We start from the raw sequence: 18,834 nt of genomic DNA on the forward strand, positions 1-18,834 counted from the left end.
CAAGACCTTTCTGAAAGTCGCCAATCCACCATTTAACCTTTAAATTATTGTTTAGGCAGTTCAGGGCCCTTCCTTTCAGCCACTGCATGCTGTTGTCATCATTTAGTTGGCATCTTCCTTTACAAAAAGATAATCAGAAATCCATATTTTGTTTTCTAAATCTCATTTTTTCACAAAACTGTAGTTTACCTCATTACTTGTCAAGTCAATGTAAACAAGTGCTGAGTGTCTGTTTGGGTGTCTGTGTCTGAGTGTGTTTCTTTGCGTGTCTGCTAGAGTGTCTATATGTGAATCCTTATGTGTGAGTGTGTTTCAGTGTATGAGTGTATCTGTGTGTTTGTATGTTACTACCTTTACAACAATTCCAATTTAAATAGACACTTAAGAATAAAGTGCATATACGTTTTAGTCACTTGGTCAAAAATTGCACATGTCAAAGGAGGGGGGGGGGGCCTGATCAATGGTTAAGTCAGGGGCCCCAAAATTTCTAGTGGCGGCCCTGGTGTCTGGGTTCTGTGGGGGAGGAGTTTGAGAAATGGGGTGGAGTTGGACACAATGGAAGTGGGAATAGGTGGTCCCTAAATGCAGTCTCGCTGTCTGTGGTATAACACATATGTTGGAGGTGTTTTTTTTTAAATTCCTGTGCAGGATTTGAGTAATCTTACATTTCTTTTATAGAACTAAGAAGTAAATTGGGTAGTGATATCATTTAGAGGATCAACAGGGCAAATCTAAAAAAAAAAATGACAATATAGGTTTACTTTTTTATATGAGATAGCTGTTTTGGCTCATTGAAAACACAACTCATTGAAATGGGCTGAGAGTGCAGAAAGAGTAGGCATCTTAACTATTTCTCTATATACACACACAGGCCTGGAATTGGAAATCAAACTGGCCCTGGACATTTTTGAACACCGGCCCATCCTTGCCATATCCCCCTACCTTGCCTGCCAAGTCCTCTATTCTAAGGGGCCACTGATTTACCTCTGTAGGCCCCCATGCCCACCGCAGGAACGGAGCTGCCTTCTGAGAGGCCACTGATCTTGCCTCCCCAAACCCACTGCAGGATTGGAGCTGCCTTCTAAGGGGCCACTTATCTGCCCCCCCAGGCCCCCACACCCATGGAAGGAGTGGAGCAGCCTTGAATAGATGTGCAATGCATGTGCACAAGGCTCACTCCCAGACCTCCCTGGAGACTCCATCTTGACCTCTGCCCAATGGATGTGGCCCTGTATCCCAGTAGGCCAATCCGGCACCGACTACAGGGAATGAAGAGACAGGAGAGTGATGAAGAAAATGGGAGTGTCAAAGGAAGAGAGCTGTAGAGAGTTAGGGCCTATCTAATGCTCTATGGTTTGGTGAGATTATTAGATTTTTAGCTATGCAGAATCTGAGTGTGAAGAAGAGACACCTACATTAAAATGATTTCTCTCCATGTTGGGGAGCGTTATAGAATCAGGCCCTTAGAGAGAGTGAAATGCTAAAAGGTAAGAATCACAGAGGGAGAGGGAAGAGATATCTGCGCAAAACATAAGAAGAGGGGAGAGAGGAGAAAAAGGAAATTGAGGGTAAGAGAGGTCTACTCACTCAGTGATGGACTCTATGATATCACAGCTCATTCCATTCCTGTTTATGACTAGATGTGCATGGTACAGTAAGGGCTTGTGGTAATAAGGGTCTAGGTAGCTGGAAGACTTTGCAATGATATGATAACTGACATTCTCCTGAAACGGATACAGAAGTAAAAAAAAAGTGACAATGAATTACACAATATGGAATCTGTAGCCTAGATTCACTAATTTAAGAGGCCATAAAAATCACTAACCAACCTTTAGCAAAGTTTATGTTTTATGCATTTAAATAAATTATTACAACCGTTCAGTGGTGGCAATCCTGGCCCTGCAGACTCCACAAAGCAGGGTGAAGGCCCGCAAGTAAGAGGGGTGTCAATCCTGCCCCTGCATATATCGCAAAGCGGGTGGGGGACCGCAAGTAAGAGGGGCCCACCTCCTGGCTAGAATTTCCCCAGAGTAATTTAATAGATGATTAAAGCTTAAAAAGAACACACAACATACTCAAAAGTTTGAGTGGGAGAAGTGAGACAGGGACTACATTAGATAACTAACTATCTGTGCTTAGGTACACAGACTAATCATTGCGACCAACTGCTCTATAATATTTCGCATTGCGCACTCCTAGTGTAGCCTGCGCATGAGCAATACTTGAAGTAGTCTTCTTTATAAACAGTGGTGCTTCTAGCATTACACCCTACTATTTACCGTGGAGAGCTGACAGGGAGTACACGCTCAATAGATATGTGTAAGCAGCCGGTCACCATCTGGTTGGTAGAAATGTCTGCCACTCACCAGCTTAGGGCTAGAAGTTATTACAAATTGAAAGTGAAAGTTTGCGTGCAAAAGAAACCCAATGCACACAGAGTTGGGACTTTAGATATCGCAACCGCGTTAACGTATTTTCCCCATATACTTTAATGGAGTGCGCAAACTAAAAAAAAAAAACTAACACCTATACTTGCGCATTAATCTGTCAAGGTATTTGAAATATTATTAAATATATAGAAGTATATTTGTCTTTATTTGGTAAGTCTGTGGATGTGCACACTGTTTGTAGAACAAAGGATTGTTTCTGGGAGATCTCACACACTCAATATGCTAAATTATGCAATTGTATAATTTAGCAAGGAACTGAAAATTAACACAGTTTCAGAAACCATCTGTATGATTGCCTGGGAACCAATGTTAAATGACAGCATTCTGATACATAGAACAGGATACAGGCCCATATATGGGTTTCCTCCAAGGGAAATGCTCATCCGTCTGAAGAGATGTGAAAAATGCAAGCATTTTTCAAAAGGGACTGGTAATTAGCACAGATTTGTTTCAGTGGCTCATGCTGTGTGGTTACTAACCCTGGAATATACAAGATGTGGTGACACAGACATTGCGTCTGGGTTAAGATAACACAGAGAAAACACATGACTTACATGCTTCCAACAACTGTAGTTAGATTTCAAATAAAATATAATTCCAGAAAAAAAATATATATATATTTTAATTGATATGAGATGTCTATGTGATATAAAATATTAACATCTAAATATATATATGGAAACTAAAAGATTGAATGATATATATATATATATATATATATATATATATATATATATATATATATATATATATATATATATATATATATATATATATATATATGTATATTTTGAAGGCATGAATATCTTAGCCTCTGTGTTTAAGAACATGAATAGATGTTTATGGACCTGAAGAGAAGTGATTATTAACATTTATTTTTATTTCAGATCTACATAGACAGGATTCATGTATTCAGAAAGAAATACACAGAAATGTAACATGCTATATTTGAATGCATGCCCCAGAATGTATTAAATATAGATATTGGGAAATTGTCTAATTCTCTATTATTACATGGGTATTTGCTAAGCTTGGGAGGTAACTGTTTTAGTCAGTCAAGAATGTTTAATAACCTCTGTATTGTTTATATTTTTCAGACATATAATCTCAGATCTGCATGAAGAAGGTTCATACATCCTGGGCTTATTAGAAACATAAAATATGGCATATTCTTGTTGGAATACAGTACAATACTGAATTAAAAATAAGCTGTTATTTGTATAGAAATGCCAGAATACTGATAAAATTATAATGCATTTTAAGCTAATAATTAGCTGTAATTAATTGCCTTAATATAATAAAATGTTAATAATATAACATATTTGGTATCAGAATAATCAGAAAAAAATAACCTAATATTAACCATCTGTAATTGGGGTTATATATGATTGATGCAGAGAATGTAATCTGATTAAATAACCATTTTATAAAAGTAATTAAGTTGTTGACATTTTAAAGGTGAATTTGTTTTGTTTGTATGTCTGATGCCACCTAGTGTTATGATGCGAAATTGCAGCCATGAGATGATTGGTTGTTGCAAAGAATGCATTTCCTTGACAACACATTTACCAAATAAACCAATCCATGTTCAGTTGCAAAGAACTAATCCAAGACAAGGCCGTGGGCGTTTCCAATATTCACCAAAGACTGATAATAATCAAAAACGGGGAGGGGCGAGATCAGATGATTTAAACCCCAGCATAGAGATTAAGAAAGAGGTTGTGGTTGGCTGACTCCTGAAGGAATAACTAAGGCAGTTATTATTAAAGCACACACCTACTATTGGACTCCATATGCATTATCTCCAAATTTTGAATTTCTGAGGTGAAATTGGATCTGTTAAGAAACATTGGAAACTGGATTGCTGTTTATTTGGTGATGTATACAAAAGTTTTATTGTAAGATAAGTCATATGCATAGCCTTTACAGTTAATAGATTTAAAGAGCAGATTATACTTTTAAACTGTGTGCCATTGTTTTAGATAGCTCTTAGCCTGCCTATTTGTATGCAAGCATTTAAAGTAAGCATTTACTATTACTGTATGTAGCAGAGTTAAAGAAATAGTTTGGATTTTAAGTTAGCATTTCACAGCCTATATATTATTTAAATCTGTATCTGATTTGTTAAGTAATTCATCTGTGCAAATTCTGATACTGTAAATTTTGTATTAGGATAAATTGCAGTTAAATAGCAGAATATATATATATATCCTATTGTTTAAGAGCACAGTTTAGAATTGTATTGCTTGGATGTTAAAGGTTATTTATAAATAAGGTTGGTTTTAAAGACAAGCTTGTATGAACTTTGCATAGCATATTTAAATAGTTTTCAAGTGCATATAATATTATTTCATATTCCTTTTATTGCAAATATATTTCAATATGTTCATGGATATTCAGATATTTATATTAATTGTATGGTCTAGTAGGTGCATGTTGGTTAAGGGTTTCTATTTTTAAGGAAAATTATTATTTGTATTGTGTTATAACCCTACCATAAGCTGATATATTATTTGGAGAGCACTACTAAGATTTTCATAAATATACTGACATAATAATTGGAGGCACTTTGCATGAGATTTATTAATATTCATCATATTTGATATAATATATTTGTAGTAAATAGAAATTATTATAAAAGAGAGAAAAAAAAATCATATTTCGATATTAATATTTTGAAGATATAATTTTTGAAAAGTTGAAATATTGATTTTCATGTTTCGAGATTCATATTAATATCTTGAAGTATTATTAAAGATTAATTATCGAAAAATTAATAAAAATATTAATTTTTCATATTTCAAAATTAATCAAAAATATTAATTTTTCATATTTTCAAAGTTAATCAAAAATATTAATTTTTCAAAATAATATATATAATAATAATAATATATATTTTTTTTTTAAATATAAATTTCTTTTCTCTCTTTTTGGCAAAAATTGTATTAGCGTTTTAATTCAACTAAATACTAAACCAATATAATATTGTCTGTAGCCAGGAGTGACTCATTTAATTTTATACATAGCGATAAAATTGGTCCCATTACAATACCGATTACTAAAGGTCAGGTCCATAAGAAAGATATCTTAAGTTACATTAAAGGGAAGTTAAATATTGCGGGTAAATTAAATGATTTTATGGATATGCTTGAAACTAGAGCTAAAAATATTACCGTTAATAATAATATGTGGAATGAAGAGAATGAATTCTTCCAAGAATTGTTAATGATTAATCAATGCAAAACTCCCAAAAAGCGAGAGGAACTAATACTAAAATCTTGGCCCCTGTTAATATGCATTATTGACGAAATGTCATTTTGTGTCACAGACAAACGATTGCAAATACAGGAGCTAGAAAATATTCGTTCCTCACGCAGATGCGAAGAGGATTTAAAAATAGCCAAAAATAAAATGGATGAATTTGCCCAAAACCTAACCGCCTTAGATAAGCATAACATCGACTTACTCGCACAAATACAAGATTTAAATAAACAGCTTGCGCAAAGCCAGAAGTTATTAAGCGATTTAAAAAGGTCATATCGCCATAATGAAAACCCTTATATTAACAGTGAGAATAATACAGATAATGCTAACTCCTTTAGCGAACGCGTCAGGGACGAGGTACAAAAATATATAGAATATAGACAAATGACCCCTAATGGGTCAGAAATAGATTTCCCAAATAGGCAGTCACCTCATGATATAAATCCAGAGGACTGCTGTAGCACAGCCCAAAGTAAGTCTGATAAAGTCTATGATTCCCATAAAATAATCACCTTCGTACAACGCGCAGTACCTATATTCTCCAATAAGGGAACAACATCTGTAATTGATCATTTACAAGCTTTTGAAAATGCGTTAGCTATAATGAATGTTACAAGTGAGAAATTGAAAATTGAATTTCTGCCTTGGGTATTTGACAGTAAACATCACAAATTCTTTGCTTCCCTAAAACATATGAATATTCATTCCTGGAATGGGATAAAACAACAATGCAGAAAAGAATTCGGGCAATATCGCACTAAAACTGCCGCGAAAATAGCGGTATATGGTTTAAAGTGTTGTGCGAATCAGAGTCCAATCGAATTCCTTTCTGTATTGAAAAATGCGTACAGTATGGCTGAAGATAATCCCAGATTTGATGGCTCAGAATTTGTAAATTTATTTTTTGAAGCACTGCCTACACCCATCAAAATTAACTTAGCTAGAGATTTTGATGAGGACTGCTCATTGGAATGGCTGATCAAAGAGAGTACAAAATTATACTCTATTCAGCAGTCCAGTGAACAGGGGGTGAAAAAGGAGTCAAAACCCAAAATTGTAGCAGAAACTAGGGTGTCACCTAACCCCCTCAATTTGGAGTCTAAAAAGAAAACTTATGCGGAGGTGGCCAGTCAAAACAGACCATCTCCACAGAGGTTTAATTCTGCCCCTCCCCCTACACAGGTTGAGGTGCAGGGAGACTATAACCAAAGTGGGGGACACAATCAGGTGAATAATTACTCACAAAGAGAATACTCACCAAATAATTGGTATCCGCGCAAGGGTAGATACAATAGACGGCGAAGATATTCTCAGGGTAACCAGACACCCCAAGTATATAATGCTCCCCAAAGTACTAATGCTGAACAAGCTGAACCCCAGGGGCAACCACGCCAGAATAGAAATAGCGGCCCTGATTCTGAGGGAACCCAATGGTCCAGGAATCATTATGGGGCACCAAGAGATAGGCCCAGGGGTAGAGGTAACTTGTACAATCAGGTAGATATGCTGTTTACCCAGTTAAATTGGTTGAGCGAACAAATCGCTAATATGAGTCAAAAATCTACGGCTCAGCAACCGAACAATACTTTTTTAGGGGTACAGCCAGTGGTCAGCAGTGGACCACAGGCAGTCATAAATACTGCAGTATCACATAAAGGGGAGGGGTGAGATATACAAAATGTAGTAATAAATATCAATGATGCTAATCATGTTCTCTCCCCACAGACCGGAAACGGACAATTTAACTGTGGTGACAAGCAACCTTATCCGGGAAAAGTTAACAAATCTCTTCCTTTGCAGCACTCTCTTAACCTTATCTCCACAGATGCAGTACACAAGAATCCAGCCGAACCTGTCATAGAGGAAACAGGTAGGTATGAAGCTTCTTCTGCATCAGAAAGCATGGCAAACTCAGGTAACACGTGGCGAAGCCCACAAATGTATGATAACGCCAACTTTATGTGTGAAATGGTAGAAACTGCAGGAAGATATTATGTATTAGTTGAGCTGCAAGATTCAGTCTCCAACCCTATCAGGGGATTAATTGACACTGGGTCACAGGCAACTATCTTATCCCACAGGTACTACACACAGCTAAATGAGCTAATACCCCACAAACCTAAAATAAAAGAATTTGACGGTTCTCTAATAGGTGTTGGGGGTGACTCCCTAAAAGTCTACGGTACTGCCTGGTTAAAATTTAAATTGGGGAACAGGGTCATAAGACACCCTGTCATTATAGTGGATCTGCCAACTGATCATTTAATTATTGGTAGTGATCTCCTGAAGCGATTAAGCACCATAATCGATTGCATAAATAATGTAATTTGGTCACAAGTTAAAAGGCCTATAGATTATGAAAAATCTGGTATATCTCGCACCCGACATAGCTGTGACATGGTGGAAGAGAAACCAGATGCTGTGGAGATTCATTTCAGGAATAACTCTGTACCTGAAATCACTATTCTACAAATAGATGATCAGACTCCTTTAAGTGGTTCTGATGGTAATACTTTTAAAATTTTGCCTGGAAAGATAGCGAATATTTCCCTAGATGGCGATGTATTAACCATATCACTCCACAAGGGGGATCATAAAATCCCTAAGGGGGGAGGCCACGCTCAATACCTCACAGGGATTGAGAGAGTTAAAGAGGATCTATTTATCCCTATACAAGTGCATGACCTTGGTAAAACCAAGTATGCTAAAATAAACAAAACAGGAAGCTAGCTATATAAGCGAAGGTTTATTAGCGCAAATAGCTGAACCTAAAGTGATTAAATATCTTTCTCCCCAAGACCACTGTGTCAACGGCCTGGATGACAGGTCTGAAAGCTATAACATCACAGCTAAGTGCTTATTATCTATCTCTATTGGTAATAAGTCAGTGAAGCACCTGTTTTTAGTTTTAAATACTCCCCATAATCAAATATACATTGGCAATGATATCTTACATAGATATGCCATACAAATAGATTTGATTAATTCTTGCCTCTGGAGCAGGTTAAAGGGGGACCCTGAAGTATTTCAGGATGAAAATGCAGCCCTGAAGTCAAACCAGCAATTGCCATATGCTGTGAATATGCAGGTATCTAGCGATGTCATAATTCCTGCTGGGGCTGATAAATTTCTTGTACCCTTAAAGGTGAAGAGAGGTCAGAAATTAAAAACTTCTGAAACACTAATTTGCCTCTCCCATCGAATTTACAATCTGGGTGTCACAGTGACCTACACTCCTATGGTGAATATTGGAACTGTTCCAATACATATTGTGGTGCATAACATGACCCTGCAGGATATAGCATTATCCAAGGGAACTACCATAGGATATGCACTGGAATCAAGTTATTACACTTTTGGATTCCAGAATAATGTAATTGGGCTAATACCTGAAGGATACTTTACTGAAGAACAATTAATAGAAAAATCCTTTGCATCTATGCCAGAGGGTCTATTTAATATTCAGTCAATTTATCCCTTCAGCTCAGAGGAAGGCATCTGTAAAATTGAAGAAGCCGCTCTAGTGTTTGATCAGCCAATAAAACAGCAAGATTACCCCAATTCCCAGAGTCATGGGAGCAATGTAAACTATAATCAAGGGGATCTCACCTCTAGATTGGAAGAAGCCTATGAAATAGGACAGCCTGAAATCTTTCCAGGATTTCAGCAAATAGTCGAAGAGCAGATATCCTTAGCTAATGGCTGTTCCAGCGATGATGAACGCCAACAGCTGCGATAACTCCTGATGGAGTACAAGGATATTTTTGCTAAGGATTCTTATGACTGTGGTACTACAGACTTGCACATTGCAAGAATACAAACAGATCCCGATGCACCACCTGTATTTGTCAAACAATAAAGACTTCCCCTAGCCTCATATGATTCTCTTGCAGAGATCATAAGGAATTTGGAAGAAATAGGTATTATCAGACAGGTGCACAGCTCATATAATAATCCTATTCTAGGTGTCCTTAAGCCCAATGGACAATGTCGTTTGTGTGCTGACTTAAGACAGCTAAACAAACGAGTATACATGTCTGGATGGCCTGTACCATACATTGACCAGTGCCTAGCACAAATGCAGGGATCCAAAATATTCACTGCCATTGATTGTGCACAGGGATATTGGACCATAAAGGTACATGAAGAGGACCAATATAAGCTGGTATTCTCTTTCCAAAAGGTCCAATATGCATTTCAAAGACTTCCTTTTGGATACATAAATTCTGGACATGAATTTGCTGTATTCATGCATAAGGCTATGCCTGATGCACTGGAAAGGGGGACTTTATCTTATGTTGATGATGTTTTAATCAAAAGCACAGACTTTGAAAAACATGTCGCAGAGCTTAAACACGTCCTCAGCCAACTTAAAAGGGCAGGTGTCAAATTATCCCTACAAAAAGCTCAATGGTGCCGCACTCGTGTAAACTTCTTGGGACATTAAGTTACCTCTGACGGATTAAATCCCCAGAAGAAAAAGGTGGAAGCTATAGTGAATTCTAAAAACCCAACTAACTTAAAGGAATTGAGATCATTCCTGGGTATGACAAATTATTCTTGCAAATTCATTGATAATTATGCGGAATTAGCTAAACCACTACTACTTCTTCTAAAGAAAGATGTGAAATGGTACTGGAGTGAGTCTCAAGAGACAGCCATCAGAGAGCTGAAGAGAAAACTCACTCAAGCACCTTGCTTAGCGTACCCTGAAGGTGGTAAACCTTTCTTCTTAGAGACAGGTTACACTGATGTAAGCATGAGTGCTGTTTTATACCAAAAGCAAGATAATTTGAACAAAGCCATTGCTTATGCGAGCAAAAATCTATCCCCAGTAGAAATAAAATTTAGCGATTGCGAAAAAGCCCTCTTATCTACTGTATGGGCTCTACAAAATTTCCGCAGCTATATACAGGCCGAGAAAATTATTGTAGAAACGGCCCACCAGCCTTTGCTATATTTGCAAAGTGAGAGAATAAGAGATGGGAATTTGTTTAATAGCCGCATAACAGCGTGGACTCTTTCCTTACAAGGCTGGCCCTTAGAAATTCACTACAAGCAGAATAAAAAGAATCCAGTCGCACAAGGGCTTGCTGAGCTCCACGACTGTACTGCTAGAGATCCTGGGGAAGAATTATCAGAAGATGACTTTCTGGAGGAACAATTGCTTTCCCCATATAAAATATACAATGAGGACCATTGTCAAACATTACCTTGGGTGTATGTTGATGGTTGTTCTTACCATGCCACTATTGATAATGAGCGCAGATTAGTCTCTGGCATTGGTATAACTGGGGCAAATGGATTCCCAAATACATCTATAGGTTTCAACATTGGACCATGGACCAAGATCCAGTCAAGTTGCAGAACTAACTGCCATTTTCAAAACCATTGAAATGGCTATTGAACATGGTATTCATGAATTTGTGATCATAACTGACTCAAATTATGTGCGTGACAGTTTTGTTGAATACCTGCCAACTTGGAAAAGAAATGGCATGCAGAAAAGCAATAACAAACCAGTCAAGCATGGCAAATTGTTCTGCGAGATTGATAATCTGGTGGTATCCAATGATTTAACCATACACTGGAAAAAGACCAAGGGTCATTCCAGAGTGCTAGGTCCGGATAAGGAAAGCAATGACCTTGCGGATTCATTAGCCAAACAAAGAGCCATAACTGGAGAACTCCTTAATATTGACCACTTAATGGGTTCAATTCAGGTAGAAGCCATTACCAGAAACCAGGCAAAACAACAGAGTGAGCCTAACTTGGTACAATGGGGTCAGGATTCTCCCAGTGAGGACCTGATCACAAGTCAAAAAGAAGACCCCATCGTAGGCATCTTCTATAAACACATAGAAGATCCTGAAGGCAATCCCATCTCAAAAGATGATTGTATTGGCAAGGAAGATCTTAGAATCTTAATAAAATCTAGATCACAATTCAAGTTACAGGATGGTTTGTTAATTAGAACCTCCAAAACTGGCATCCAGCAGTGGGTAGTACCCACCAAGTTCAGAGGTCTAATGCTTCAACATGCCCATGATGCTCCCACATCTGGTCATCGTGGTGCCAAACTCACGTATGAAATATTACGTGATTACGCTTTTTGGCCACACATGTTGAAAGATGTTCAAACCTACTGTCAAGGGTGTTTAATCTGCCCACAGTTCCAACCCACTGCACCAACGCATAGAGCGTCATTGCAGAAAAGGGGGATGGTAATGCCATGGTCAGACATGCAAATTGATTTTATTGGTCCGGTAACAAGGTCATCAAGAGGTAACAAATACATGTTAACCATGACATGCCTGTTCACTAAATGGGTAGAGTGCATTAGTGCACCTAACAATAGTGCTGAAACATGTGCAGCATTGCTCATCAACCATGTATTTTCCAGATTTGGTTTGCCCCAAAGAATCGAGTCAGATCGGGGGACCCACTTCACTAGCGAAGTGATGACCAAAATGTGGAAAATACTAAGGGTTAAAAGAAAGCTCCATATTGCTTATAGAGCTGCCTCAAGTGGTGGCGTACAGCATTACAACCAGTCCATTGTTAAAATCCTAAAAAAGTTTGTGAGTGAAACAGGTAAAGACTGGGATGTAAAACTACCTCTAGTCTTAATGGCATTAAGAGCAACTCCAAGTAGTGCTACCAAAATGTCACCTTTTGAACTGATGACTGGTAGAAGAATGGTTCTACCTCAACATCTGCTGTACCGTACATCAGACCAAAACTTGATAAACGCTGCCAATACATATCAATATGTGGAAAACCTAAGAAAGCACCTGCAATATGCCTTTGCATTTGCTCAAAGGAATTTAGAAAGAGCCGCAACTGCCACTAAAACCTATTATGATCTCAAAACATCCAAAAAGGAATATGAAATAAATGATAAAGTTTATCTTTATAACTTTGGAAGAGTTGAAATATTTACAATATGAAATAGAAGGTCATGAGATGAAATGTAAAATAAAATAAAATAAAATAGGATAAAACAAAATAAAATAAAGTTAAATAAAATAATATACTTATAATTAGGTAGAATTATATAATTTTTAACTATGTTTCATAAATGGGGAACTTTTGGATACCTGAATATCCATACACATATATATACATTTACTATCTTGTCCAGTTCTCAGTCTTGGGATTCCTTTTTCTCTCTTAGTATATGATCTAACAAATCTGTGAAATGTTAATAAGTAATATGAGAACAGACTTAGATGTCAAGCAAAGAATAGCTTTTTGGTTTAAATTTTATTTAAATATATTTTTTTAACACTTAGTTTAATGTTCTAAAAAATGTATATATCTAATAGTAATGAACTGTTACGGATTATCCATCGTCTTATCCACTGCATCTGTCTTATTATGCAGCCATTGGCGGATGCTTTTTGGCCTTATCGCAGACAGCTAACGGACTTGCAGCGACACCTGTGGATACAAGATCTATATACAAACAGTGTATACTTGACTGTAAGTTAACCGTGGCGCATGCGCGCAATAGCTGAATGCGATCAGACCAGGAGTGCAGACCGCTTGATCTAATTAACTAATGATAACAGGTGTGCTGCAACACAGGTAAGCATACATAACAGGAAGTAATACATGTTTAAAAGAACCAAGTGTTTTATTGTGTGTAAGTCCCTGACGAAGTGCCTCCGGGCAGGAAACGCGTCGGACGTTTCATTCTTTGTGCTCCCTCCCGAGCTTGTGTGTACCTGGGCTTTACCCTGACTTTCAATAAAGTCGGCCTTCATTTGCAATATTGCGGCTGTTTGTGCTTTCCTTGTAGCGGATTCTTTTGCCAAATATTCAAGTTTTCTTTACCAGAGACTGAGGAGTGTCTCTACTTCCGATCACAAGGAGCCTTCTTACTATCCACGTATAGACATACAACGGACATAAGGTAATCTTTCAAATATACTAAGATACCGATTTATGAAGTATTTTACCGTCTACACTATTTATACCTCAAGTCAGAAGTTCTATGTTTTCTATTCATAAGTGGATTAGAGTTTTTTTTACATACGAGCGAATTTGCATTCACACTGTTACATTGTACTATTTAAATCTGAACTATCAATTACAACATACTTTGTATTTGAGTGCAATGCTATTACAGAGTGTCTGAGTGCGACCTACAAAGTATCAGAAACTAACAGGGCTTTTGAGCTCAAATTGTTTTACTCCTAGCACTCAGCTCACCTATCACATAATGGCTGACGCAAATTATACTGACCGCAAAGCAAAATTCAATTTACTTATGCAAGGTACAGGCTCGGGAGGTGAGTATCCTGACAATCTAAGTTCTTTATTTGTTCTAAGAGAGAAAAAAGAGGTTAAGGAACTGAAACTGTGGTGGGATATGGAATTTCTCAAACTATATATACAGGAGGAAAAAATCCAGAGGGGCCTCAGGATGAAGAAATATCCGGCCTATGCATCACAGCGTCCGGACTTTATGTCCGAGTGGAATAACACACTGAGCCAATGTTCACTCACTTTGATGAAACAGCTCTTGAAAGATAAAGAAGAGGAGCATAATAAAACTTGTACAGAGTTATCTGAAATAAGAGAGAACTGTAAACAATTTGAAAGTGATAAAAAGTACAAGGATTATGAGACCCAGCTGAAAACAACTATCAACACATTGGATGATGAGCTGACAGAAACTAAGATTAAAAAATACAATCGGGACAGTAAAGATTATGAGTTGAATGTTGTCTACAGCTGGAATGTAACTAGACGAAATTCCAGAAGCAAAAATAAGCGGAGGAATGAGGATAAAAAAGTGACCTTTTCCAGCTTTGAGGATGACACGGGTGATGAGAGTCCAAGAGCCTCCACTCCTATACAAGATAAAGATGATTCAGAATTAGAGGAACAATCTGTCAAACCGAAGAAAAATTCAAGCCATAAGTCTATTACTGGGCTGTTATCAAGAGGAAGCAGTAACACTAAGGGGGAGAAACCACATACCGCAAAGAGCGGGGCAACAGCGGAAGAAACAATGACTACCCCGGCTAGATACCCTAGCAGGAAACAAGTAAAAAACAAGAACGCAAGTTACAGCAGTACCAAAAAATAACAACTAATGGTAACCAGGGAAGATGTAGAAAAAAATGAAGCAGCACCACCAAACAGCGTTTCTTCAAGGTGTTTTATTCAGCTTGAGGAGTAGCCAGACCCAATAAGTTAAACAACAACGTTTCGGACACAGTCCTTAGTCATGTACATGACTAAGGACTGTGTCCGAAACGTTGTTGTTTAACTTATTGGGTCTGGCTACTCCTCAAGCTGAATAAAACACCTTGAAGAAACGCTGTTTGGTGGTGCTGCTTCATTTTTTTTCTACATTTGTATCTGTGGGTTCTGGCAGGAACCTGGACGCTGGCACACCTTAAAACATTCCCTGTGCTGGATATATATGACTATTTCATGGTAACCAGGGAAGATAGAAGTCTGACCACTACAATCAATCAGGAAAAGATTACCAGCCGAGATGAGGTAACGGAAGATCTAAATGTGGTGAATCTATCATCTTTAATATTGAGCAAGGCGGAAGAAGCAGTGCTTTCCAAAGGATTGGGATTTGCACCAAGCAGGAATTTTGACCTGTTTCAAACGTTAATAGACTTAAATAGGTTCACCCGCAAACTTACCTTAAAAAGACATTTTTCCCTAATGAATACCCAGGATGGAGGAGAAGAGACGGGCGACTATATAGCAGAAGATTTCAATGGAACTAGCATGATCAGTGAACCAGTAGGAGATAGCAATGGGGACGTTAATATGGACATTTTTGATTTTTCTGATCAATGTCAATCTGTTGACCTATTAAAACTAGAGAGTGAGAGTACACGATTCAATACAAATGATCTCAGAATCCCTAAAATTAATTATAAAAATACTAATAAGAATTTTTACCCGATACAAATGAGAGGGGATTTAATAGACGTATTTCAGGGTCTAGTAGAACAAGATCTTTACTTATTGGCTAAGGATGTAAATACTGAGTCCAGTAAGAAAAGAGGGTCATCAACCAGTAACCTCACAATAAAGGAACAGAGAGTTTTAAAGAAATTGCAAAGCAATAACAAGTTGGTCATATTGAATTCAGACAAGGGAGGGAGTGTAGTAGTGCAAAATAGGTCCCAATATACTCAGGAAGCACTAAGACAGTTGAGTGATGTAGAAACATATCGTAAAATTACATTCAATCCAATGATGAAGTTCACTCAAGAATTAGAAATGTTTCTGAAATGCTATGTAGGGAAAGGTATCATTACAACACAAACGGCAGAAAATCTGAAAGTAGACTTTCCAGTAACACCGGTCTTTAAACATCTGCCGAAAATACACAAGTCTTTGACTGCCCCCCCAGGACGCCCTATCATTTCGGGAATTGGGTCACTGGGGGAGAGACTGGGGGCCTACATTGACACTATACTCCAACCCATAGTTCAGATCACTCCTGCATATGTGAGGGATACGAAACACGTACTACGATTATTAGACACTATAGATATAAGTGAGGGAGACATCCTACTAACGATAGATGTAGCCTCGCTATATTCTTATATCCCACACCATCAGGGACTGAAGTCTCTGGAACAAATGTTAGAATTATACACAGATTTTGATGGCAGATTTATAGAATTCGTATGTGAGGGGGTGAGATTTTTGCTAAACCACAACTGTTTCTCATTTGAAGGTGATTACTAGGTTCAAAATCAAGGCACGGCCATGGGAGCAAAGTTCGCCCCCTCATATGCGAATCTATACTTAACGGATTATGAATTTAAAAAAAAAATTCTGTGATGGCAACCCTTATAAATCATATATCAAATTGTACCGCAGGTTTATTGATGACCTGATAATTATCTGGAGAGGGGGAGCAGATTTAATTGAAGAGTTTATGGCATATCTGAACCATAATGACCAAAATTTGAAATTTACTCACACTATGTCAGACACTAATATATATTTTCTAGTCATTGAATTGAAATTAGATTTTGATCTGCAAAAGATTACTACATCGACCTTTAGAAAATCTACCTCTGGGAACACCGTACTTCGGGCTGATTCCCATCATCCTACCCATTTAAAAAGGGCAATTCCTAAGGGGCAATATATAGTAGTAGTATTCACTACTAACTATAGTAAACAGTTCGAACACATAAACCGCATTATAAGGAAATATACACCAGTTTTGGAGAAAGATATTCTCCTTCAAGAGGTGGTAAGGAAACAAGGAATTAGATGTGTCAGTAAAAGAGCTAAGACAATTGGTAATCAATTAACGAGGGATTTCTCAAAAAAACAGATAACCACATGGTTACAAGGTCAGACTGGGTTCTTTAAGTGCAAGAGAATACCATGTAAAAGTTGTGATTTTGTCATCCCAGGTGATTCTTTTAAATCTACTGTCACGGGTAAAATCTTTGAAATTAGACATAGAATGACTTGTCATTCTAATTTTGTGGTTTATTTAATTACATGCAATCTGTAGGCAGAACCACAAGATTGCTCAAAGACCGAATCCGTGAACACCTGTTATCCATTAAGCAAGACCCTCCGAAAACCCCTATAGCAAAACACTTTGTTGCACACTTTAACACTATGGGAATGCCCATTAATGATACTAATATAGGCACAGTGTTAGGGTTTCAAGGCATTGACACAGCTACCAAAAGTGTCAAAGGAGGAGATAGGGTAGCTGCATTAAACAGGAAAGAGGCTTTTTGGATTTTTAACTTATCCACAGGAGTCCCCCTTGGAATAAATAAAATTACAGATCTTAGATACTTTGTAGACTAAGGTAATATAACAAATATGGTTTAGAAATAGTAAATAAGACTCAGTAACCCACCTTATATAACATCCAGGGTAGGGATTGCAGCAATTTATGGTATAGCAATCTGATGATTTCAGATCTCCAAAACTTTAAATTCCCCAAGAGTGTGACCATCTATAGATACACTTTTTAGAAAGGAAGTCAGTATATACATCCAACCCAAGAAGATTAATAATAATAAGTAACATATAGCCTTATAAGTAGAGAATATACACTATTTAAGGAGGACATTGATACATAAGAAGTATATACCATATACCATATACCATATACATTAATGTCCTCATTAGTAAGATAAAACAGTTACCAACAATAATATTGTCTCTCAAAAGAAAATTTCAATTAACTTTAAATTTCAAACAGTGAGTGGATTAAGTCACATCAATGTCAATATTTATTCACATTGAGCCATAGGTTGGCTTATATTTGTTAGTTTATAGTTTTTGATCACACACCAATTGTAATAGTAGGAGTAGTGAGTGTTTATGAATCACAGAAGTTCACTAGACACAACAATAATATAAATAAAAATAATGATAATAAGACATCATTAAATTATTTTATTATTAACACACTTAAGGCACTAAGTTCACTATATGTTATCAATACTTTAATTATTAATTATATTTTTTAGTCATAAGATTAAGGGTATAGAATGAAACAGATTCTAAATAGAGTCAGTTATTATATTAAGTAATAGCACATAAAGACACGTAGTTCAAACAATTTTAGGGGGTATGAAATAATTGAAACTAAAGGCTATATATTTATATTATTTGGGGTTAGAATTAGGTGGAATAATGATTGGAATAATAATATTTATAATACAGTTTGAAACTATGTACATACACAGGTATACTAAGTTAAACCAATCAATAAGGATACTGCATAACGTTACTTTTGGATGAAATATTTACAATATGAAATAGAAGGTCATGAGATGAAATGTAAAATAAAATAAAATAGGATAAAACAAAATAAAATAAAATAAAGTTAAATAAAATAATATACTTATAATTAGGTAGAATTATATAATTTTTAACTATGTTTCATAAATGGGGAACTTTTGGATACCTGAATATCCATACACATATATATACATTTACTATCTTGTCCAGTTCTCAGTCTTGGGATTCCTTTTTCTCTCTTAGTATATGATCTAACAAATCTGTGAAATGTTAATAAGTAATATGAGAACAGACTTAGATGTCAAGCAAAGAATAGCTTTTTGGTTTAAATTTTATTTAAATA

At 36.7% G+C, this 18,834-nt stretch overlaps 1 protein-coding gene across 1 annotated transcript in view; it reads right to left on the reverse strand.

The window, feature by feature from the left end:
* The window catches only part of LOC128667077 (uncharacterized), a 114,578-nt gene that overhangs the window by 33,828 nt on the left and 61,916 nt on the right, over window positions 1–18,834 (reverse strand). The window contains exon 7 of the mRNA XM_053721964.1: window positions 1,588–1,724. Within this exon, the coding sequence (XP_053577939.1) occupies window positions 1,588–1,724 (137 nt within the window). The remainder of the gene's footprint in view (window positions 1–1,587; window positions 1,725–18,834) is intronic.

This window comes from Bombina bombina, chromosome 7 (genome assembly GCF_027579735.1).
Source record: "Bombina bombina isolate aBomBom1 chromosome 7, aBomBom1.pri, whole genome shotgun sequence".
In the NCBI taxonomy this organism is placed as follows: Eukaryota; Metazoa; Chordata; class Amphibia; order Anura; family Bombinatoridae; genus Bombina; species Bombina bombina.